The sequence below is a fragment of the Lutzomyia longipalpis genome, chromosome 4 (genome assembly GCF_024334085.1).
Source record: "Lutzomyia longipalpis isolate SR_M1_2022 chromosome 4, ASM2433408v1".
NCBI classification, from domain to species: Eukaryota; Metazoa; Arthropoda; class Insecta; order Diptera; family Psychodidae; genus Lutzomyia; species Lutzomyia longipalpis.
The window spans coordinates 12,831,359-12,855,211 of NC_074710.1; the positions used below are offsets into that span (position 1 = coordinate 12,831,359).

The 23,853-nt window shown below is 34.1% G+C and overlaps 3 protein-coding genes across 10 annotated transcripts in view; 2 read left to right on the plus strand and 1 right to left on the minus strand.

Annotated features, from left to right (window-relative positions):
* LOC129796390 (long-chain-fatty-acid--CoA ligase 4) overlaps positions 1–23,853 on the plus strand; it is a 62,767-nt gene that overhangs the window by 33,376 nt on the left and 5,538 nt on the right. The window contains exons 1-4 of one of the 6 annotated variants that reach the window (XM_055838281.1): positions 7,814–7,832; positions 18,112–18,162; positions 21,086–21,221; positions 23,017–23,662. In XM_055838281.1, the coding sequence (XP_055694256.1) occupies positions 18,140–18,162; positions 21,086–21,221; positions 23,017–23,662 (805 nt within the window). In that variant the 5' untranslated portion in view covers positions 7,814–7,832; positions 18,112–18,139. Of the gene's footprint in view, positions 1–7,813; positions 7,833–8,691; positions 9,171–16,218; positions 16,615–18,110; positions 18,163–20,689; positions 20,989–21,085; positions 21,222–23,016; positions 23,663–23,853 lie in introns of those variants that run through there. The other 5 variants (XM_055838280.1, XM_055838278.1, XM_055838282.1 and 2 more) reach the window with 5 other exon arrangements.
* Positions 9–2,221, minus strand: LOC129796406 (coiled-coil domain-containing protein 25). 3 transcript variants are annotated; one of them, XM_055838318.1, is made up of 4 exons: positions 2,022–2,208; positions 1,861–1,952; positions 1,302–1,765; positions 9–22 (listed from the first exon to the last, which is right to left on the minus strand). In XM_055838318.1, the coding sequence occupies exons 1-3, from the start codon at positions 2,092–2,094 to the stop codon at positions 1,304–1,306; spliced, it is 627 nt and encodes a 208-aa protein (XP_055694293.1). In that variant the 5' UTR covers positions 2,095–2,208; the 3' UTR covers positions 9–22; positions 1,302–1,303. The 3 variants fall into 3 exon arrangements, with proteins under 3 accessions (XP_055694293.1, XP_055694292.1, XP_055694291.1); XM_055838317.1 differs by lacking the exon at positions 9–22 and adding an exon at positions 43–103; XM_055838316.1 differs by lacking the exon at positions 9–22 and having other exon boundaries at positions 43–1,765; positions 2,022–2,221.
* On the plus strand, positions 5,343–7,232 carry LOC129794519 (medium-chain acyl-CoA ligase ACSF2, mitochondrial-like). The gene is made up of 3 exons (XM_055835271.1): positions 5,343–6,389; positions 6,456–7,075; positions 7,202–7,232. Exons 1-3 carry the CDS (start codon positions 5,343–5,345, stop codon positions 7,230–7,232), a joined length of 1,698 nt encoding a protein of 565 aa, XP_055691246.1.

Genomic DNA, 23,853 nt, shown 5'->3' on the forward strand with positions numbered 1-23,853 from the left:
ATTTTTTTCCCGGACAACAAAACTTAAGAAAAAAAGATTAAAATAAATATAAAAGCTCCTCAATTTATGCATGATAAATGTAAGTATTTTTTGCAAAGAATAATTAGTTGGTATACCACAATCGTGGCATACCAAGTATTGTAATCGTCGGAAAAACCGACCACTTCAGATCGGGCTCAAACTTGGTATGAGCACGTTTTAGACATCCCACATTATGAAAATGGTGGTGGAAAATTTTTGATCCGGCCGGCCTGCCGTCCTGCCGTCCTGCCGTCCGGGACTCTAAACTTTGCCTTATATCTCGAGAACGGTGAGAGATAGAGCCTTCAGGTTTGAAGTTTTCTATAGAAATGTGGGTGTAAAATTTAATTTTTTTGCATTTTCAAAATCCAAGATGGCCGCCATCCGCCATTTTGAAATACTGTCAACCAGTTTCCTTATAGCTAGAGGTCTGAAACTTTAGTATGTTGTAGTGCTCAGTGAGATGTTTTCATCGATAACTCATACTTGAAAATCGGTCAAGCGGTTAAGCAAATATGGCGGTCTAAAGCAAAAAGTGTTTTTTCGATATAACTCGAGAACGGCTTGACCGATTTTGACCGTCTTGGTATCAAATGAAAGGTTTCAAGAAGCTCTACAACTGTCTAAAACATTCCTAGTTCCAAAAATATCCGCAAGAGGCGCTAAAATCAAAAACAAAAATTGCCTAACTTTAAAGGGCAATATCTCCGAATCCCCATCATCGATTTCTTTTAAATTTTGATATGTTGTAGCCTAAGTCAATATCTTTCACCAGTCCGAAAATGAAGAAAATCTATGTCGCCGTTTAGAAGATATAGCCATTTGAAAAATTCTTGAATTTGAAAAGTTGTAAGAGCCATATCTCCTGAACCGCTTGCCCGATTTTGCTCATCTTGGTATTAAATTAAAGGTTTTGCAATTCTCTACAACTTTCTAGAACATCAGAAACCTCTAGAACCATTTCTTGAGGACAAAAAGTGCAAAAAACTGTTTTGGTGAAACAAAAAACCGCCATTTTTGTTCTAGATGTGACTTTGAAAATTATTGAAATTTATGTCAATTTATAGCCTATTTTAATACCTTTCCAAAACTAGTCAAGAATTTTCTATAGGTCTTATAGAACTTCAGATATGAGCATTTTTATCTTTCATATTGATGAATTTCATAAAAAAAATCAACTTTGCCTACTAATCCTACTTACAAATTAAATTACAACGCATAGACTGACCCATCCGCGTTGTGGTATACCAACTCTAATAACTGGACGCGTTATGATTGACTTTCACATGAATTCATCGGAATCATTGCCGGCATCGTAGTTGGAGGTCATATTTTCGGATTTCATGAGACTCGTATAGCTGCGAAGTTCATTTTCTTCCTTCTTCCGGCGAATTTCCTCCTTCTCACGTTCCCGCTGTAGCTGCATTTGATGCTTCTTATCTTCGCGCTCCTCCGCATCCCGCTGTTCACGTTCCGCCCGGAAATCTGGATGCCTTTCGGTCTTTGTCTTATTGAGACGATTGACAATTTCATTAATGCGCTTCTCCACACGAATCTTCCGCACATCCTTGTCTCGATGGAAAGCCACGTGCCCCACATCCATCCCAGCTGTCTTCTTCAGATTATCCCACATTGTGTACACAATGTCAATGTTGTTCATCTTATTTCCCTGTATGCTGTTGGCTTTCACGAGTTGGCAGGCATCGTCAATAACGGCCGAAGGGATGTCATCAATTGTCTGACCCTGAATTTAAGAAGAGACAAAGAGAGAAATGTAAAGGAACGGTAAAGTTCAGCAGAATCTTCAATAACTTCTTCCTTCTTAGAAAAAAAACAGACCTTCTGCAGCCGAAGATAGACATGAGCGGACGAAATCTTATCTACGTGGAACCACACATCCTCTGGCCAGCCCCATTTAATAAGATCCTCGTCTGTAGGGGACAAAAATGGGTAGTAAGAAACTCCCTAAACCCCTTAAGCATAACCTCCTTCATTCTTACTCTCAAACTTGTCCAAGCCCATGAAGAGCGTAACCGGCGGGTTGACAACATCGCTGGTGAAGTAGAAGACCATCCTGAGTGAATTGTAAATGCGCCTGGTTCACAGATGAGGAAAATTCAGGAAGAGCAGAGAAATCACAGAAAACTAAACACAAAAATAATTTCACGGCGAATAAACCCGGTGGGACCAAAGTCGCGATATTTCATAGCATTTTTGCTTTCAAACTTCAATTCATATTCCACAGAGAATTCCACAGAAATATATGATCTTGAAAATTGAATCGTTGGCGCTGAAACGTATGTAAGAGATTAAGAATGTAAAATGTCAAAAAAAAGAAATTACTGATTATTAAAAAATATGTTTATGATAAAAAAAAGTTCTGTTGCAATATAAGGCATAATGCAAAATATGACATAATGGCGTTGAAATCAATCACAGCTAAAAGAGAAAAAGTCAATCATAACGCGTCCAGTTATTAGAGTTGGTATACCACAACGCGGATGGGTCATTCTATGCGTTGTAATTAGTTGGTGTTCCACTTCGTGGCCAACACCAAGTATTGTAATCGTCGGATTTTCCGACCACCTCAGATCGGGCTCAAACTTGGTATGAGCACGTTTCAGATAACCCACATTCCAAAAATGGTGGTGAAAAATTTTTGATCCGGCCGGCCTGCCGGCCGGCCGGCCGGTCGCCCAAACTTTGCCTTATAGCTCGAGAACGGTAACAGATAGAAACTTCAGGTTTGAAGTTTTCTATAGAAATGTGGGTGTAAAATTTCATTTTTTTACATTTTTAAAATCCAAGATGGCCGCCGTCCGCCATTTTGAAACACCGTCAACCAGTTCCCTTATAGCTAGAGGTCTGAAATTTTAGTATGTTGTAGAGCTCAGTGAGACGTTTTCATCAATAATTCATACTGGAAAATCGGTCAAGCCGTTTAGCAAATATGGCGGCTCAAAGCAAAAAGTGTTTTTTCGATATAACTCGAGAACGGCTTGACCGATTTTGACCATCTTGGTATCAAATGAAAGGTATTGAGAAGCCCTACAACTGTCTAGAACATTGCAAGTTTCAAAAATATCCGCAAGAGGCGCTAAAATCAAAAACAAAAATTGCATAACTTTAAGGGGCTATATCTCCGAATCGCCATCATCGATTTCCTTTAAATTTTGATATGTTGTAGCCTGACTCAATATCTTTCATCAGTCCGAAAATGAAGAAATTCTATGTCGCCGTTTAGAAGATATAGCCATTTGAAAAATTCTTACATTTGAAAATTTCTAAGAGCCATATCTCTTGAACCGCTTGTCCGATTTTGCTCAATTTGGTATCAAATTAAAGGTTTTGCAATTATCTACAACTTTCTAGAACATCAGAAATCTCTAAAGCCATTCCTTGAGGACGAAAAATGCGAAAAACTCTTTCTGTGAAACAAAAATCCGCCATTTTGTGTTCTAGAGGTGACCTTGAAAATCATTGAGATATATGTCAAATTATAGCTTATTTCAAGACCTTTCCAAAACTAGTCACGAAATTTCTGTAGGTTTTATAGAACTAGAGATATGTCTATTTTTATGCATCAAATTGCTGAATTTCACAAAAAAATTCAACTTTGCCTAATAGTTACTGCTCAAAAATCAATTTTAACGCATAAATAAACTTTTCCACGTTGTGGGACACCAACTCTTATAACTGGACGCGTTATGATTGACTTTAATTTGTAAGTAGGATTACTAGGCAAAGTTGATTTTTTTATGAAATTCATCAATTCGAAAGACAAAAATGGTTATATCTCAAGTTCCACAAGACCTACAAAAATTTCGAGACTAGTTCTGGAAAGGTATTGAAATAAGCTATAATCTGTCATATATTTCAATAATTTTCAAGGTCACCTCCAGAATACAAAATGGCGGATTTTTGTTCAACAAAAACAGTTTTTTGCACTTTTCGTTCTGAAGGAATGGTTCTAGAGGTTTTTGATGTTCCAGAAAGTTGTAGAGTTTTGCAAAACCTTTAATTTGATACCAAATTGAGCAAAATCGGACAAGCGGTTCAAGAGATATGGCTCTTAGAACTTTTCAAATTTAAGAATTTTTCAAATGGCCATATCTTCTAAACGGCGACATAGATTTTCTTCATTTTCGGACTGGTGCAAGATTATTAGTCCTGCTACAACATATCAAAAATTTAAGGAAATCTATGATGGGGATTCGCAGATATAGCTCCTTAAAGTTAGGCAATTTTTGTTTTTGTTTTTAGCGCCTCTTGCGGATGTTTTTAAAACTTTAAATGTTCTAAACAGTTGTAGGGCTTCTTGAAACCTTTCATTTGATACCAAGATGATCAAAATCGGTCAAGCCGTTCTCGAGTTATATCGAAAAAACACTTTTTGCTTTAGGCCGCCATATTTGCTAAACCGCTTGACCGATTTTCAAGTATGATTTGTTTATGAAAACATCTCACTGAGCTCTACAACATACTAAAATTTCAGATCTCTAGCTGTAAGGGAAGTGGTTGACGGTATTTCAAAATGGCGGACGGCGGCCATCTTGGATTTTGAAAATGCGAAAAAATGAAATTTTACACCCACATTTCTATAGAAAACTTCAAACCGGAAGTCTCTATCTGTTACCGTTTTCGAGCTATAAGGCGAAATGTGGAGTCCAGGCCGGCAGGCCGGCAGGCCGGCCGGATCAAAAATTTTCCACCACCATTTTCGTAATGTGGGATGTCTAAAACGTGTTCATACCAAGTTTGAGCCCGATCTGAGGTGGTCGGTTTTTCCGATGATTACAATACTTGGTATGCCACGATTGTGGTATACCAACTAATTAAGAAAATAAAGACTTTAAAAACCAATGACTAATCTTCAGACAATAAAGAAAAATAATTAGAATATCGACGTCATTTATATGATGCCATTATCCATTTTATCGTTTAAGTACGCATGTGCGCCAAACATTGCTTCTTAATCTTTGAACCTGCCCTATAATAGGTCAGTGTCATCCAGCCAGAGAACCAGCAACACATTACAGTTAACGTACAAGGAAAACAAAATTTTATGTGATTACTTCAGGCCACTTTACTCTCCTTACATCATTGAATGTTTTTAGTTTAGTTTTTATGATGATATCGATGATATCACTTAATTTTATTATAACTGAAAAAAAAGAATAAATAAAACTATTTATACGTTAAATTGTAACCCCTTTTTTGTTTTCCCATTGAAGTATAAAAGGTACATTTGAATAGAAATTCATACATCAGTTTAATTTAAACACAGTGAGTGAAGCGTTAAGATCTAAAAGGTGAACAAAATGAACAAAGAGTGCTCCTTGAGTTATTTTCATGAAATTGGAAAGCGTCCTTTGACATACAGCACCATTGGACAAGAATTAAGTCGCTATGCTGTAAAGTATGCTGACCAAGAAGCTTATGTGAGCTTGGAAGAGAACAAAAGACTCACTTATAAGCAATTAAAATGTGAAGCTGATCGTCTTGCAGCGGGACTTCAGAATTTAGGTCTCAAGAAGGGAGATCGCTTAGGCTTATGGGCTCCCAATTCAATAGCATGGCCTCTAACTATGTTTGCTGCTGCGCGATTGGGTCTAATTCTTGTGCCCATTAATCCGACATACGAAGCTTCCGAAATCGAGTACTGTCTCAAGAAAGTCGGCATTAAAGCTATAGTTGTATCAGAGTACTATGGCTCCAGACTCTACTACAACACTCTCCTGGAAATCATTCCAGAACTCAATTTTTGCAATCCTGCAAACTTGCACTGCAAACATTTTCCTTTACTCACCAGCATTATTATTGATTCGGAAAAGAATTATAAAGGAACTTTAACACTAAAGTATGTAATGAATATTGCAACATATTCTCAAGTGAATCAGATTGAGAAGCAACAGGAAGATATAAGTCCTGAAAGTGGATGTAATCTACAGCTCACATCTGGTACAACAGGATATCCAAAAGCTGCTCTTCTTACGCATTTTGCTTTTGTCAATAATGGTATTATTACGTCCAAACGTCTTGAGATGAGCTGTAAGACTAGAATTTGCCTTCAAGTTTCATTTTTTCATGCATTTGGATGCATATGTGCTTCAATGGCATGCCTAATTCGTGGAGCAACAATTGTCATACCATCGTCAGTTTATAATCCACTGAAGAATATTTTGGCAATAAATGATGAAAGGTGTTCTATGATATATGGAACACCGAAAATGCACATGGATTTAATGACACAGCAAAGAAAATTGCAGTTAAAACTTACAGCTGATGTTGCTGTAACCGGAGGTGCACCAAATTCACCTCAGCTTCTAAAAGAAATAACATCTGAGCTTGGATTAAAAAAAGTTATAGTAAGTTGTCTTTATTTTAAGTTTGACAAGATTAAGAGATTTAATCTATTACTTTTTTATTATCAGAATCTCTACGGGATGTCTGAAAGTACTGCAAATAGTTTTACAACTCTCCCTGGAGATACTGATGAACAAATGTATGAAACAGTCGGACATGTAATGGATCATGTAGAAGTTAAAGTTATTGATAGAAAAGGACAAATTGTACCACTAGGAACACCAGGAGAGCTATGTGTTCGTGGATTTTGCACAATGAGAGGATACTGGAATGACGAGGAAAAGACTCAAGAGACACTGTCACAAGATGGTTGGCTTCGAACTGGAGATCAATTTGTTCTCCTACCAAATGGCTATGGAAAAATTATTGGGAGAATTAAAGAGATAATTATTCGTGATAGTACGAATATTTATCCGAAGGAAATTGAAGATTTCCTCGTCACATGCCCACAAATTGCTGAAAGTTACGTTATTGGTGTACCAGATGATCTCTGGGGTGAGGAAATTTGTGCATTTGTGCGTCTCCGGTCGGGATGTGAATATTTTACTGTAGAAAATATTCGGGATTACTGCCGCGATAAAATATCAGCCTTCAAAATTCCACGCTATGTAGAAATAGTGGAGGACTTCAATAAAACATTGTCGGGAAAGGTCCAGAAAACCGATCTAAAACAAATGTTTAGTGAAAAGTATAGGAAAAACAATTCTATGTCTACGTTAATTCTTTAGGATTTTCTTTTTATTATTTCATAGCCTTCATTAAATTTTAAATGTTTCTTAGACTATTTGTTTTTTTTTGGTAATGTGTTTTACAGGTGGAACAAAATTATATTAGGTGTGCTCTAAAAGACCAAATCTAATATCAATTACAGTAATAAAACGAACAAAATAAGTAGTAACTAGTTTTGAAAGGTACTAAACAATTTAACATTCTCTTAAATGTCTTAAATATAATTTTCTTTCGAAGAGCGTAACTTTTTTTTTACTGATTAATGACCCCTTTTTCCTTATTCGCTACAGTTGATTTATTTGTTTTAAATTTCCTTTTTATTGTACCTGTTTCATTTGTTTTATACGTTTGCTAAAATATCTTTGTGTTTTTGCTTTAAGATCTCTAAGCATTTCATGGGAAAAACAATCAACGCAATTTTATTACAACAAATGAGTTAATTTTTTATATTAGGATATTTTTGTAATAATGTATTTTGTAAACAATTATTTAATTTTTTTTTTAATTATGCGACGCAATTTGTCATGGGGACGTAATAAAATCGTAATAAAAACCATTTAATTACATACCTACTTTTTCCCTCTTTCCAGTCGGGTAAATAATATTACAGCGAAATTCGCCTTCGCCGTGGATGAATTTTAAAAATTTCTAACGGTTTTTCATGACGTCTGGTTAGCGTGGTGATAAACATTGGTTGGATGAGATTTTTGCTGCTGGTGAGTGTTTTATTTTTTTTTTCTATGGCCCCTTTGATTTCCGTCTCATCTTGGGTATTCTGGAGAAGCACTTGATTTTGTTGTTTTGATTTGTTTCGTATTTTAAACTGCAGGCCTTTTTCCAGGATTGGGTTTTTTTGGTTTTTTTTATCAACAAACCCAATTGTTTATGAATCAAACTCCTGTGTTATTGTATTGTTACGCAGATATTTTCAATCCAGTGTGTATTAATAGATCCTGGGCACAATCTTGAGGATTTCTCAATAATTTCTAGACGTTCTACTAGACAGTTTGTTGACCGTCTGGTTTTTTAGACTTGATAAGAAAAAAATCTTTTGATGGGCTGTGCGAAATTTTCCGTTGATGACCTTTCCCCTCACCACGCATATCCCATTGACCTGTATCGTACGACATGGTTTTTGGATGATTCACAGCCGCGTGGTGTCGTCATAGTGTGCAACACACCTCCCATTGTGGGAAACCAGATGATGAAATGTGATTCACTCGTTGTGCTCAAGAAAACAACGCAATTTTACCAAAGAGATAAAGCGAGCATATTTTGGGGGGAATTCTCTCTACATTCCATCCAGTGCAGGGAACATCATCTGATCTGATTGAATGAAGCCACTATTTGAGCTCTCTTTCCGGCTGTCAGAGTACCCCAATGATGAAGAAGAAAGGAGAAATGACCACAGAGATGATGTGTGGAGAAATGGGATGATAATACGAAAAGTTTTCTTCAGCGCCCTCGCGAGTCATGCCATTCAACCACACCGATGCGCAGTGACGTCAGCGCATCATGCGATTTCTTTGGTGCTCCGTGATTGGTCGAGCGGCTGTATTGGCGCTTGCGACGGACAGACTGAGTTTTTCTCAAACAACTTCAGTTGTTCGCAGTTAATCGCTTGAGAAAGATATTTGAGACATTAAATCCACGAGGATTTTCTTAGCATTATTCCACAAGGAATAGCACAATCAAGTCAATTGTGTACGATAATATTGTGCCCTTATCTCTCTTTGTAATCATCACACCTTTTTGGGGAATCTGTGTTGGTGTTTGTGGTAGAGAAAAGTGTTCGCCACCCACAAATCTCAGAGAAGAGAAAATTTGTGTTTTGTGCCTCGTAAAAGGTGAAAAGTGCCACTTTTCTCACTAAAAAGAGAAAACCTTTCAGTGGGATTCCGCCCCTTTGTGGTATTTTCCACAAAACACCGTGACTACCATCTCAGCAAAAGGTGTGAGAACCAATCGTCTTATCCGGAAGTTCCCTGAAAAGACATACACACAAAAAAAAACTTTAGGAGGAAAAACCCCACCAGAACTACTTTTATCCAGAGGTGAGCCACGTGAAACCCCTCATTGTGCCTTCCCTGCTCAAAATTACTCAATGGAAAAGTTTTTTCAAAGCTGGATGAGAAATTATAGAAAAATAAAAACCATCCCCACCACAGCTAATCCTTGGAACCATAACCTCAAACTTATTTTACGCAATCCTCTCTTACGTCTCTCTTATTTTATTTATAATCTAAATTTTTCTTCTTATTTATCCGTGTCTCGCACGTTGCTCATCGTGTGTGTGTTTTCTTATGTAATTCTCGAGGTGTTACAATGAATTCTTGGCTGCACAAATTAATTGAATTCATCCAAATAAAACTTCAAACTGCAGAGGCTAATTTTCAAATGCAAAAATTGCAATTTATTTTTAGAAGTCTGTTTTCTTCATTATTTTGCTTGTTGTGTGTCTTCTTGCACGGGAAAGAAATTGGAAGGGAAATGGCGAAAAAAGGTGTAAAAAAATGTTTTCAAATCGTCAGCAAATTCTTTAGATTCCTTACAGTAGAATGGGGTAGTTTTGAGTTCGAAATTAGTGTTGTGATTTCAAGGTCGTTAACCCATTAGCGATTATGCAGTTATTTGCGAGAAACATGAAACATTACTTTCCAAAATATTGTTCTTGTGATAGAATGAAACATAAAGATGAGAAAAAATATTGATCTTTATATTTTTTGTAAAAGTTACATAGGAAGTTTTTCTTAATTCTTTATTTTCTTCTTACTCAATTACATTTTCTTTGCAAGGATGTTTCTGTTCAACATCTCTTTATGTTTTGATGTAAATAAAAAGTATTTCATAGATCAGAAAAAAAAACACTTTTTTCATGTTTCATATTTAGTAATGCTAGTTACTAAGATCTAGTTAATTGTTGCAAAAAGAGTTAATTTTTTTATATAGTTCTTTAGGTTAAAAACTACTACAAAACGATCTTTCGGAAGTAAGCATTAACTTAATTTGTAAAATTAATGTTTTTAAGTTTTATAGTGTTTCATGCAGTCGTAGAATTTCAGTTAACCCTTCACGACTGACTAAAATTATGTTCTTTTATTACTAAATTTTAATAGATTGTTTCAGATTTTTTTCTTTGAATTTACAAAACTTTTCACAAATAATAAAAATGTGCTCCTGAAAAAAAAATTTAGAAAATAAAACAATAAAACGCCTCCACACCAACTCTCTTAACCTATTCCAACATTTTCTTTTTCAATGCTCAATATAGGCCGAAAAAAAATGCATTGACCTTTGCCAATGAATCTTGCCTTTATATACGTTATTCTCAGAGGAAGTTTTCTTTCTCTTTATAACTTTCTTCGAAACCTCCAAAGAATTTTTTACCTTCACTCCGACAAAAGTGGAAACCAAGAAGAAATCCATTGGACGCGATGGTCAAACAAAACGCGACTTTACAGTTAAAAAGAGAATCACATGTGGTTTGCGAGAAGAAGAGAATGGAAGAGACTTTGGACAGTTAGTTTGTATGATATGGTGTAAAAGAGAATTCGCAATTGGTCGATAGTGTTCCCATTTATGCTTATGGGAAGAATGTCGCAAGAAGCAAGTTTTTCCTGCATTTTCTTGCACTCATTCAGGTCAGGTGAATTCCCCCCTACCTCATGCAAAAATAAAATCTCCAACTGGGGGCCGTATAAATGCTATGCTAGTGAAATTTGAGATTTTAAATCTCACACTAAAAACTCGCAAAACTATGTGGAGTTGTGACCTCAAGAAGCGACACGGAAATAGAAATTTTAGTAAAATAATTTCTAACGAAAACCCGTGTGCGGTATGGCACTGAAAAATGAATATTTGTGAACCTTCTGGGCTAAAAATTGGCATAAAGGTCATTCAGCGGTGTTGTAGGAATTTTTTCAGATAAAGTTTTCACATAAAGTCAAATTGTGAGCAATTTTTCACCACCATGTGGCACCACAGATTTGGAAAATAACAATAGGGGGCATTGAACTCATTCACAAAAAAGGTTCTTGTCTAGACTTTGGGTGCAATTAGGAATGCATTTTCGCGAATAATAAAGGTTTTGCTTTTCAATGGCTTCTGTGCCATACAAATAAACGAATATTTTTCAATAAATTCACATAAATTGCATAATTTTTTCTTCTTAAAACAATTAAATAATTGTGTGAAAAAAAATGACGAGAGAAATAATTTACTACATTGCCTAACAAGGTAAAATTAATTTTTCTTTTCTCACTTTGAAAAAATCTTTTAAAAGACTGAAAGTTACAATCATTCACACAGTTGTTTGGTTGAAATTGAAGACGGGGAAAAATATCTTTTCATTGCTAAAAAAAAAATCAATAAAAATCACGACGTGTGTCGCTAAAGTGCTTCCTCAGGGGCGAGGCGAGGAGAATACCATTGAAGTTGAATGGTGTGTAGGTGTTTGTTTGAGTTCATTAACTTGAAATTGAGATAAAAATTTCTCTGCAAATTTTTCTTTTTCTTGAAATTACCTCAAATCACAGACTTGTAGCAATTCAGAGCACCCCCATTAAAAGGATTTTCTCTATAAATGCTCCAAGCATGCAATTTTACTTTGAAAAAATCACTGATGCGATTTTTCTTCTCTGAATTTTGCAGAAGTAATTTCAATGAAGTTAAATCTATATAATAAAGAAAGGCCTGTTTGTTGGTAATCGTCGTTCCAACTTTTCTATACAAATCCACACCGTTTGTCCGATCGCGATGAAATTTGGTACAGAGGCTCCTTATAACAGGCGGTTTCAGATGGCCGCATTCATTTTCCCCCCAAAGCTCCCCTTCAGGTAGCCCCCATAGAGATTTCATGCAGTTTTTGCAAATTTTTGAATTTGGCGCCTGAAATGTTGTATGAAAATGATTTCTTCTCTTTGCAAAATTTTTTCTTTTTCGTTCGATGAGAGCTTCCCATCTATATAATAAAGAAAGGCCTGTTTGTTGGTAATCGTCGTTCCGACTTTTCTATACAAATCCACACCGTTTGACCAATCGCGATGAAATTTGGTACAGAGGCCCCTAATAACAGGCGGTTTCAGATGGCCGTATCCATTTTCCCCCCAAAGCTCCCCTTCAGGTAGCCCCCATAGAGATTTCATGCAGTTTTTGCGAATTTTTGAATTTGGCGCCTAAAGTATTGTATGAAATTGATTTCTTCTCTTTGCAATTTTTTTTTCTTTTTCCTTCGATGAGAGCTTCCCATCTATCTATATAATAAAGAAAGGCCTGTTTGTTGGTAATCGTCGTTCCGACTTTTCTATACAAATCCACACCGTTTGACCAATCGCGATGAAATTTGGTACAGAGGCTCCTTATAACAGGCGGTTTCAGATGGCCGTATCCATTTTCCCCCCAAAGCTCCCCTTCAGGTAGCCCCCATAGAGATTTCATGCAGTTTTTGCAAATTTTTGAATTTGGCGCCTGAAATGTTGTATGAAAATGATTTCTTCTCTTTGCAAAATTTTTTCTTTTTCGTTCGATGAGAGCTTCCCATCTATATAATAAAGAAAGGCCTGTTTGTTGGTAATCGTCGTTCCAACTTTTCTATACAAATCCACACCGTTTGTCCGATCGCGATGAAATTTGGTACAGAGGCTCCTTATAACAGGCGGTTTCAGATGGCCGCATTCATTTTCCCCCCAAAGTTCCCCTTCAGGTAGCCCCCATAGAGATTTCATGCAGTTTTTGCAAATTTTTGAATTTGGCGCCTGAAATGTTGTATGAAAATGATTTCTTCTCTTTGCTATTTTTTTTCTTTTTCGTTCGATGAGAGCTTCCCATCTATATAATAAAGAAAGGCCTGTTTGTTGGTAATCGTCGTTCCGACTTTTCTATACAAATCCACACCGTTTGACCAATCGCGATGAAATTTGGTACACAGGCTCCTTATAATAGGCGGTTTCAGATGGCCGTATTCATTTTCCCCCCAAAGCCCCCCTTCAGGTAGCCCCCATAGAGATTTCATGCAGTTTTTGCAAATTTTTGAATTTGGCGCCTAAAGTGTTGTATGAAAATGATTTCTTCTCTTTCCAAAATTTTTCTCCGGGATTTATAAGTGGCCTAAATCAAACCATCACAATTTTTTTTCCTCTAAAATTTGCGCGAAGCGCAACAAATCCCCGCGAAGCCGGGGCGAGGTAAATTGGAGCGAAGCGACAATTTACCTCGTGAAAATAATAATTTTGCCATGTACGATGGGAGGAAATTGTCACTAGATGTCATCTTTTATAATTTAACAGACACATTTTGGGAAATAATTAAAATTTCGCCATAAAACATATTCTTTGCATCAATCCAATTTAATTCATGATTTTAGGAAGATTTCTTAAGAATAAGAAAATAACTTTGTCATACATGATCAAACGGAATTGCCGTTAGATGTCATTAGTTTGTTTACACATTAGCAGAGACACCTGTCTCGAATTCCTGATAAAAACTTTAATCTATCCTACTTTAGTCATGAGTTTGAAAAGTATAGATTCAGTAAAAGAAAAAAAAAAGCCTCTCTAAAATTTCTGTATAAGGTAAATAACACGATGAAATGTGGAACATTGGCTGACCTTCTGCAACATATTACCGAGATTGATTTTATACATTTGCAAATACATCATGCTTTACATGTAGCAAACGTTAGCGTGTTAATGCGAAATCATTGGATGGTGTGTGATTTGGCATTAATTTGATGATGGTTTGAAAAATATGTAGAGTAAGTCGTATGGCATAGACACAATCGATTGTAGAGACTTCTCCACATTCGTGTCTTCAAAATATACATGCATATTTCAAGAAGCAACCAACACCACAATTTCCCATTGAAGCTTCTCTTCATTGTATTGTAATAGTTTTCTCGTAGTTTGGATTTTGGGGACGTTGAATATAATACAAAACACGCGCAAAATCGATAGAATCGCGTGAGCTTTCTCTTCATACAAAATTTGTCTCTCTTTTATAGTGTTTAGTAGAGGATGTTTTCTTCATTAATTTTAAATTTCCCATTGTTTTTTTTTAAGGGTGAATGAGGTGAAATATTAAGGACAGCCTGTTGATAATTTCTTTTTAACTTGTAAAGTTGTGGAAGTAATCACCTTTGGGAATATCAAAAGTTTTTAATATAGGATTTCTTTTCAATGATTCAACTACTAGCGCCATCTCTTTCGTAAATTGATTGCATTTTTTAGACAAATGTTTTATTTCATTTTTGAAAAAATTGTAGTTCTTCTCTAAATAAAGCGTAATCATCGATATAGACAGCCTATAGACACAGCACTTGTGACCTATAGAAATATTCCAGAAATTTTCCATACAGACAACACCGGGATATTTTGCTACAATTTATATATAATTTTTTCCTTCACTCACATCTTTCAAGCAAAGCATAATATGTATCGTACAAAGTCCAAATATATGAAGAGAATCACGCCACTCTCGGTGTGAGAGGAAAAACATATACACAGAGAGACAGGGAGAATTTACCAAACAAATTATTTTATTTTAACTCGGTCAGTTGATGAGGTTGAAGTCTATAGTAAAGTGTAAGAAAGAAAGACGGAGAAACGAGTCCAAAGTACCATGTGTGTGGGGTTCATATAAAGAAAATTTGTCTGTGAATGAACGCAATGATAAGTCTTTAATATATAGAAAAAAAACATATCATTTAGAGTTTTTTTCAATTTAGCAAAATGAAATAAAGGCAAATCAACTTTATTTATTTACTGGACTTTTTATCGATGAATAGGTCGTGAATTTCTTTCTTCAGAGATTGTGTATATTTAATTAAGACGAATGTATAATCATCATGATATTTTGTCTACAATTTATTTACATTTATTTGTCTCTTGCAAAAGTCGTCATGGCTGGTAATCACGTTTTTCTCGTGTATTTGAAGAACTTTTGAATGATATAGAAGCCACATCCAATACAGTAGTGCCAGCACACAGTCAAGTGTCTGACCTATCTCATTTTGCAACATGCATATTCAGTTTTAATGACTACAAAGTCTTAAAAATAATTAACATGGTAATTTTAATTTTAATTGCGCTTCTCTTGGGATAAATCAATTAATTTTTCTTCTCTAAATTTGTGATTTTTTTTCACCTCGCATTTGTATATCAATGTCAATGTCATGATTAGGTATATAATGTTGAATAAAAAAGAGATACATGCTCAATACAAAAAAAAAACTATTCAGAAGGGGAAGCTCACCTTGATAAATTACACGCCAATTTTGTATCTACGCGCAAATATATTTTTTCTCACATGATTAATTCTTTTTTTATGAAAAAAAAACTCAGAAAATTATACTTATGAATACAAAAAAAAGTTTAAGATTGAATCCTATGGAAATTCAATATTCATGCTATGTTTGTGTAATTTGAAATAAAAAAAATCTTAAAGATCCTGATTAAAGATTGATAAACAAGCACTAATGAAGATGTCGGTGTATGTACAAAAAGAACAAAGTAATAATTCATGATTATTTTTGAAAATTCTTTTTTATAATCATTGATTTAGGATTAAGTAAGATTGTACCTATATTTTTTTTTCTTCCCGGGTTGTACTTGAACTCAGGACTCTTACGTTTAAAGGAAGGACACGTTAACCATTACACTAAATGTTTAATTCTAAAAGGATTAGTAGGTACTACTTTCTACTACTACATTTCTTCTACACATAACCTACCAAGTGGAAATTCACTACGGGAAATAGAAATATGTCTACACAGCACATTCTCGGTCAGACCTTTGAACCGTACAGCAATTCAATAACAAAGATGTCACCGTCTTCCACTTGACTCAAGCTGAATAATCATATATAACTTGATTCTCTCCACAGAGAATGCTTCTTATATGTATTTATTTATTTTTTATTCTCCAAGAGAGGCTTAAATTACTTCATCCTGTGTTGTATGTGATTGCATATCACGTGACCCTCATTCATATTTTATTGTGGATGATTGTTTTAGGGGTAATTTGCAAGATATCTGTGCCTTCTAAATTGGACCCCCTTTGAGGCGTTTGTAAGAGATTTAAGTGGAGACAGGATAGACGAGATCAGTTCTGCTAAATCTGTCGATTAGAACACTTGGCTGAAACTTTAAAGTGGCGAAGAATTCCTTCTTATCTTTGAAATTCTTTCACTGGTGTCAACTCTTTTTTTCTTTAATATATTTCAAATTGGTTTATTGACGAGCATAAGATTATTATATGTTGTGTTGTTAATCGAATTTTATATGATTTGACCCGCATATTTCGTCACACAATAAAAATTTCCCTCGAAATTGTGTGTTTTTAGCTGGTTTAGCTCACAAAGAGTAAATTCTTTGAACCATATAATGGATTGCGTGAAGGAGATTGGATGTGAAATTCATACAAGAATTACAATTTGGTGGTGGTGGTGTATTAAATTCAATTGGATTACATCCTCTACGTCATTTTCTACTGTATCCAGAATGTGGTTTGTTTCAGAAATCTTTCAATTTGTGACTTTTAAATCTTTTCTCTCTACTTAATTGACTTAATATTAGCCATTGGTATCGTTATTCGTTCCACTGTCTTCGTGATCGTCGTGGTATTTGCTAATGTGCTATTTTAACCTATACACTAACTGAAGTGATTATCATAGCTTTGTAAATTCAATATTGTATACTTTTATAGTTCTGTTAAAAGAATTTCCAACTCTTCAGCAACATAACGTGAAGAATAAAAAAGTAAAATAAAATAATTTCAAGATAGATTCGAACCAGAGATTCTCCTACTTGTAGTAAGCTACGCTAACCTCTACACCAAAAAGATATAAAAAGACATAATGAGTGAGATTAATAAAGATGAAAAAGTTTGCATAACGACCTATTTTTAACTTTATAACCTATTTTTAAAAGATTTTTTAATTTAGCTCTTCACATTACTTAATTGCCTCAAATTAATACAAAATTCTTATAAGCAGGTACATATTATATTTTTAATTACATAGGTGTAATAGCACGAAAGTCTCAACATAGCAATTATGGTGAATAACCCGCGAATAACCTACATTAGAAGTATTGATTTTTCCTTGGAGCTTTCATTGCAAAAATACATAAGGAAATTTTATTGTTAATTTCCAATGATATTGGTTGAATAATCTCATAAATACATAAGAATAAAATAAATATAGCTTGTTGTTGGAGAAAAGCTTATATTATGTAATACCATTGGATTCTATAATGTTGTCTGTGCGGTACACTTGGCCTAGAACCAAGAATTCTTTTTTTTTCATATAATAGGATTCAATGTGAAATATTTACTAGATAAATTAATATTTCTTAAAAAAAATATCACACATTTCCTACATTTTCAACTTCTCTGCCAGAATACTGACGTAAAGGATTGGGAGACTTTGACCTATTTTTTTCATGATCACCACGCAATTATTTCTCACTGCGTGGTGAAGCGACAAGAAAAAGAAAAGAAAATTCTGCTGCAAAGAGAGTGGGGTAGATTTTGTGGATTTTTTTGTATAATATACATTATATAAAATATATTTTGTATAAAAAATTTGGGGATCAATGAACTCAAAATGAATGAACCTGTTAAAGCTTATTTTGCTTATATATTTTTTTCTCTGAAAAAAAAGCATCAACAACATTTTTATGTAAATAAGATGGTAGATTTGTCCGCCTGTCTGACTCTTGTTTTCTGTGTCATTTAAACTCTTGACCAGCAGTGTCCCACAGTATGTACCTGAAATTGTGATGGATGCACTGCACACACATCAATTACAATTCAATAAAAGAAGGGGTGCAATGTCCATATGTTTACTCACTTTTATCACCCAAAATGCAGACATTTATTTATTTATTTTTGTTGCTTATCTCTTTGTCTGTTTAATAGCAATCACATTATGCCATTGTAATTTGTATAAGTATATGTCTTCACCCTATGCTAAATGTAGTTCTCTTTTTGTTGGTTTCAGGGCTAGAAAATCATTAAAAGCTCACAAAATGTTCATCGAAGAGGATGACAAGTAAGTACCATTATTTTGCCATCTCTATAATGTTTTTGTTGTAATAAATGCCATACGTTTTGTTTGTTTTTCAAATATTGTAAATTCATTCAAAAGAAAAATAAAAGAATTTCCATAAACATTCAAATGAAAATCATAATTTTGCCGAATGGTTGAGTGCTAAACAGAGCAAAGAATATTATATATGAAGAAATATTTTCTTTTATTTAAAGAGCTCATCGATAATGTTGAATATTGAAAACCATTTTAGCTTTGAAACTGATTTACACACATTAAATTTAGCGGAATATACAAGAATTAAAAATAAATTATGTTCTACAAACATTTCTTTTTTTTTTAAATTTCAAAGTGCTAAATGGATCAAATGTTTTGATCAGAAAATTAGAATTATGGTCAAAAAAATTTGCTTTTGATTTTGGTCAGAAGAATGTTTTTTTTAGGTCAGTAGAATGCTAATTTTGGTCAGAAAAATCTTCCAATTCCAAGAGGAACGTTCCATTTTATCAGAAAAATCTGTCACCTGACTAAAACGGAACATTCTCCTGATCAAAAGCAGAATTTTTTGACCAAAATCCTAATTTTCTCATTAAAAGATGAGACTCAATGCTAAGTGCCCAATTTTGTCTAAATTTTATTATTACAAAAAAAAACATTTTAAATTAAAATTTGGTTTAAGAAAATACTAAGTAGATAGATTTAAAAAAAATAGCGATAGATGTCGCAAAATTTATGAGTTTTTTGATTAAAAGACACAAAAATAGCTTCTAATCGAACAACGAGGGTTTCCACCACGACGAAACTTTGCCAATTGATAAGACATTCTTAGCGCTTTCCTTTCAATGGGAAGGTGACCCACTGATAGGAGCCAAAGTACGTCGATGGGCAAAGTCTCTTCAATTGACTTTGATCCATCACTCGTCTATTATAATCAACAATATTCATCAAAGCAATATGATATTGTGTGTACAAAACAAAATTTTATTTTATTTTTTTGTTATATAAAAGTGAAGAAGACGCAATATGAATTTTTGCCTGCCATATCAGGAAAAATATAAATCATTTTGCAACACAAATAGATTTGTCTGGGAAAGTCACAAAATGCTGCAGAGATATGTAGGCAAAAAAAAATTGTAAATCAATGTCTCTGTAGCGAAGCCGGGAAATTTTCTTATCTTACAGAGTAATTTTGTAGCTTTTACCGGCATTTTTTTTGCACCACACGCTATCTGTTTTAGATTAAGGCATGGGAGTGCCGGTGAACTAACAAAATTAGTCTTTTTTAGATTATGGAAAAAATGCAAAAATTTAAAGAAGGAACGGTCAATGTATCAAAAGTAAAGCTCCGGTGTAGAGGTTTCCATCTAATCTCTGAGACTTTATTCAGCTATTGAGGATCAGTCTTCTGTGTACGGACACTCGGATAAAAGACGGAGAGAATAGAGAGAGAGAGAGAGGGAGAGAGAGTCACTTTTAGCTCATTGATCTTGAGACAGATTATCGCGTATTTTTATCAATTAACTATAGTATAGGCACTACCTACCACTTTCTTCCAACTGGTTTTAGAGTGATCTGCTCAAATGCTTGGGAGATGAAAGTGAAGCTAAATGTCTCTTAGTCAGGGATTTATAAATAAATACAATGAGTGTAGTTTGCAGTCTCACTTTTCACGCGGATTTTCTCCTCATTGGTAGCATTGAATTAAAATCAAATAAAACAACAAAAAAACCTCTCGTGTCGCCAAATTTGAATTCTTTTTCAACGTATTGTGATTTTTTTTCTTGTGATGTAACAGTTCAAAGTCTTTTTGATGAAGTCACTTATGCTGAGGAATAAATGAATTAGAATATCAAATCTGATACCAAACCGAATGTTAGGGTTCAGTTAGTAAGAAGTTCTTCTTTTAAATTAAATTAACGTGATGCAGTGATTTTTTAAATAATTTCTTTTGACTTTGGTATAGAAAACTACTGCATAATGATAGGAAGAAAGGAGTCTATTCATTTTTGATAGTGTTTCGAAATTATATTGAAAGGGGTTCATTTGCTTCACTAAGGCAAAGCTCGTGGATTTGTAGAACGAAACGGAATCGGGATATGTGGAACATAAAATAATAAGAAAGAACCAAACAATTTTACCATTTTTATTATAAGAAAAGATTCACAACACCAAGAAATATTGAGTAAAATTCAAATTAATTCAAGTGATTTCCCTAAAATAAAAGTCTTTTATGTTTTTTTAATTAAATTCTCAGAAAAAGTATTTTATTTTGCAATTTTTTTTGCATTAGAACAAATCACATAATCAGTTTCAAATATCACAGTAAAGATAGCAAAAGCATTTGGACTCAAGTTTATAAGTGGAATTCACAGAAAAAAAGATTCTTTTGCCTTAGAGTTCATATAACTGCTTCGTGCGATATTCGAAGCTCATAATTTCCTTCGCGTAGCGTCCGATAAGATTGTGAAATCATCAATGAGGTGAAAGATTAGGATATGATATCAGAGGGGACTTGTCGCACTGTTACTTATCGATGGGAAACATTCTTCAAGAGACAGTGAAAAGCCCGACTTGCAATCATTCTGTTCTGTCTCTCCGGTGAGAACGGCTACCTTTAAAGTCAGTGGAATTACTTTTTTTTTACAATCACCTTCTGTGGAAATCAATTTCTCAATTTGTTGAATTAATTTCCTGATTTTCACTACACATAGTGATATTTCTTTTGCACTTTTTCTACATCTTGTGTGTGCGCACAAATTGCGAATAACTGGTTAAGTGTCTTAGGAGGGAAAAGAGGAAAAATATGTTGGAATTACTTAATTTTTTGCTGTACGTTTAATTACTATTCTTAATTCGGTTTTATTTTTCTTTTACATTGGGGTCTCATTTCTGATGTTTGACTTTTAAATTTCTTTTTTTTTTGCAGGATGGAAAGCTTTTGGGTGCAAACAGCAATCGGGGCCATTAAGTGTCTCGCATTTGTCTGTGATGTTCTCACATTTCCAATATACTTAGCACTTCAGAGGCCATGGAAGCGTCGAATGTTATCACGTCGTATTAAGGTAAGACTATAACATCTTTTCTATTAGATATAAATCTGTTGGAAAATTTACTAGAAATTAAGGTTCTAATGGCTTTAATACATAACTCAGTTCTAAGTTACTTTATGCTTAATTAGTAGCTTTGTAATATGACGTTTTGAAAGCCTTTTCCTCAGTCATCAGGTCTATAAAGTTTGATGCAAAAAACCATTTTAATTTTGCTGATTTAAGTAAATTTAGTGGTAAAACATTTGGGACTTTTAGTGTTTTAAATCTTTTAAAATATTCTTAGAATATTTTTTTTTAATGTCTTGGAAATAAAATTTTCCACAATGATTTTATGTTATTCAACAGAACTAGTGAAAGAAAAGTAAAAGTTTTCTACAAATTTTCATTAATATTTGTACAAAGAACGTTCACAAAGGAAAAAAAAACTTCCATTTAATTACTGAAAAGACAACAAAAACCATTAAGAAAACCCCTTTTTGGTTACGTAAAGGGATCAACTGCTGGTCTATGCCTTATCTCCCATGACTTTTTGCTTTACCACTGAGTTTGGATTAAAAAGACATCAACTTTTGGACTTGAAGTAACTGGTTTTTTTTACTTACTTCCTATCTTAAGTGATTATCGTCTGAAGGTCTACAATTAAATACCATGGATCGTCTATTTTGACTATGCCAAGCTTACAAGAAATGACAAAATAATATTACCTACTAGGTGTAAAGCCCCTTGATGGGTTTATGGAGAGTTATATATAATATTAGAAAATCTCTTGCAAACCTCTCACCTGCTTAATGGTGTGTAGGAGAAGAAAAAAAATAATCATATCTCTCTCTTCATAAAAGAAATCCATTTAAGAGTATCTCTCGTCATCGGAGATATGTGCAATCTTTTTGAACCAGACACACAAAATGCCGCAGTGTGATGTTATGTAATGTTACCAAAAAAAAAAGGTATAATATTGGAAAATTTTTTGGGTGCTTCTTGTCAATTTGAATGCGCGCAACGAGACGTCATTTGATAAGAAAGCGCGGCATTCATTGACAACTCTCTCACTCTAAATCTTTCTCAATCTCCCTTTGATTTTTTTGTCTTCCTCTATATCTTGCAAGATATCTCTGTAATTTTTTTGCACTCGTAGATAGGTAAGAAAAAAAATATGAGAAGACTCTGGTCTTAAAAGCTTCACGTTTTATGTAATTTTTCATTATTAAGTTATTTATTGTATTACGATGATTTATGTGGCTTTAAAATGCTCAAAGCTCCACCAGATTTTTTTATTAGGGATTTTAGTCTTTTTGTAATGATGATAGTGTGAAGTATAAGCGGAATGTGAAGAAATTGATTATGTTTGAAGTAGTTGGCTAATTATTCTTTTTCAATGGTTAAAAGTCAAAGCACATCATAAGAAAACTTAATAGTATAAATGGAATTCTTCATTATTTTATTTCATTGATCCTTTCATTAGATTCCTTCTTCAGGGAAAAAATCAAAAATTATTATATAAATATCTAATTAAAGAGAAAGTCTTTTTATTTCAAAATTCTTTTTAATTTCATGAGCTTTTATAGGAAATTCAATATTTAAGAAAATTAAGAAGAAAAATTGACTATAAAATTTTATTAAATACAAATATTTAAGTTATTCCTTCTTTAATTTAAAAAAAAATACTTCTAAAGTGTCCCTAAATCTTCAGATTTTAATTTTAAACGAGAATATTAAGGCTGAAACTTCAACCTAATTTTTTTTACAATAATTTTTAAACGTTTTTAATTAAAAAGTAAATAAATTAATTAAAAAATAATTTTTTTAGGCAAAACCAATCAATCAGGATGACACCCAGATTACATATCGTACGGTGGATCCGCCACAAGAGGTGCACGTAAAAATGCTGCAGCTGGGTCTGGATACCCTTGAGAAGGTATTCAAGTACGTGGTGAAGATCCACACGACAAAGCGCTGCCTGGGCACGCGACAGATTCTGGGTGAAGAGGATGAGCTCCAGCCCAATGGACGTGTATTTAAGAAGTACAAAATGGGGGAGTACAAGTGGAGGAATTTCATTGAGACCGAACAAGCGGCAATGTGCTTTGGGCGTGGGGTGCGAGAGTTGGGGCAGCAACCCAAAGAGAATATTGTTATTTTTGCTGAGACACGAGCAGAGTGGCTAATTGCTGCTCATGGTTGCTTCAAGCAGAACATCCCAATTGTGACAATTTATGCAACACTCGGGGATGAGGGTATCATCCATGGGATTAAGGAGACGGAAGTTAGCATTGTCATCACATCCCATGACCTTCTGCCAAAATTCAAGACACTCTTGCCGTATTTGCCCAAAGTGAAGACTATCGTCTACATGGAGGATCAACTGCATAAAACTGATGTTGTTGGATTCAAAGAGGGTGTCAACATTATTTCCTTCTCCGAAGTACTCCAAAAGGGAACAAATAGCAAATATGGTGAGTTAATTTTCTTTATTTTTTGTAACAAAAAAAAAATTCCATTGATTTCTCCCCAAGAGAAATCTCAATAAATTTGTAAAAATTGTGGTTTGAAGTGAAAGAGAAATAATGAAACGAATAAAACTCAAAAATTTATGATCAAATACCACAAAATTCTGCGAATAAAACTTGTTTTTGCATTTGAGTTT

Bases quoted from the DNA above. Each gene is read 5' to 3' on its own strand.
- LOC129794519 (XM_055835271.1), top strand. From the start codon at position 5,343: ATGAACAAAGAGTGCTCCTTGAGTTATTTTCATGAAATTGGAAAGCGT. The intron at 6,390-6,455 runs GTAAGTTGTCTT...TTTTATTATCAG, and splicing joins TTGGATTAAAAAAAGTTATA to AATCTCTACGGGATGTCTGA. The intron at 7,076-7,201 runs GTATAGGAAAAA...TGTGTTTTACAG, and splicing joins AAACAAATGTTTAGTGAAAA to GTGGAACAAAATTATATTAG.
- LOC129796406 (XM_055838318.1), bottom strand. From the start codon at position 2,094: ATGGTCTTCTACTTCACCAGCGATGTTGTCAACCCGCCGGTTACGCTC. The intron at 1,953-2,021 runs GTAAGAATGAAG...TGTCCCCTACAG, and splicing joins GGGCTTGGACAAGTTTGAGA to ACGAGGATCTTATTAAATGG. The intron at 1,766-1,860 runs GTCTGTTTTTTT...TCTTAAATTCAG, and splicing joins TCTATCTTCGGCTGCAGAAG to GGTCAGACAATTGATGACAT.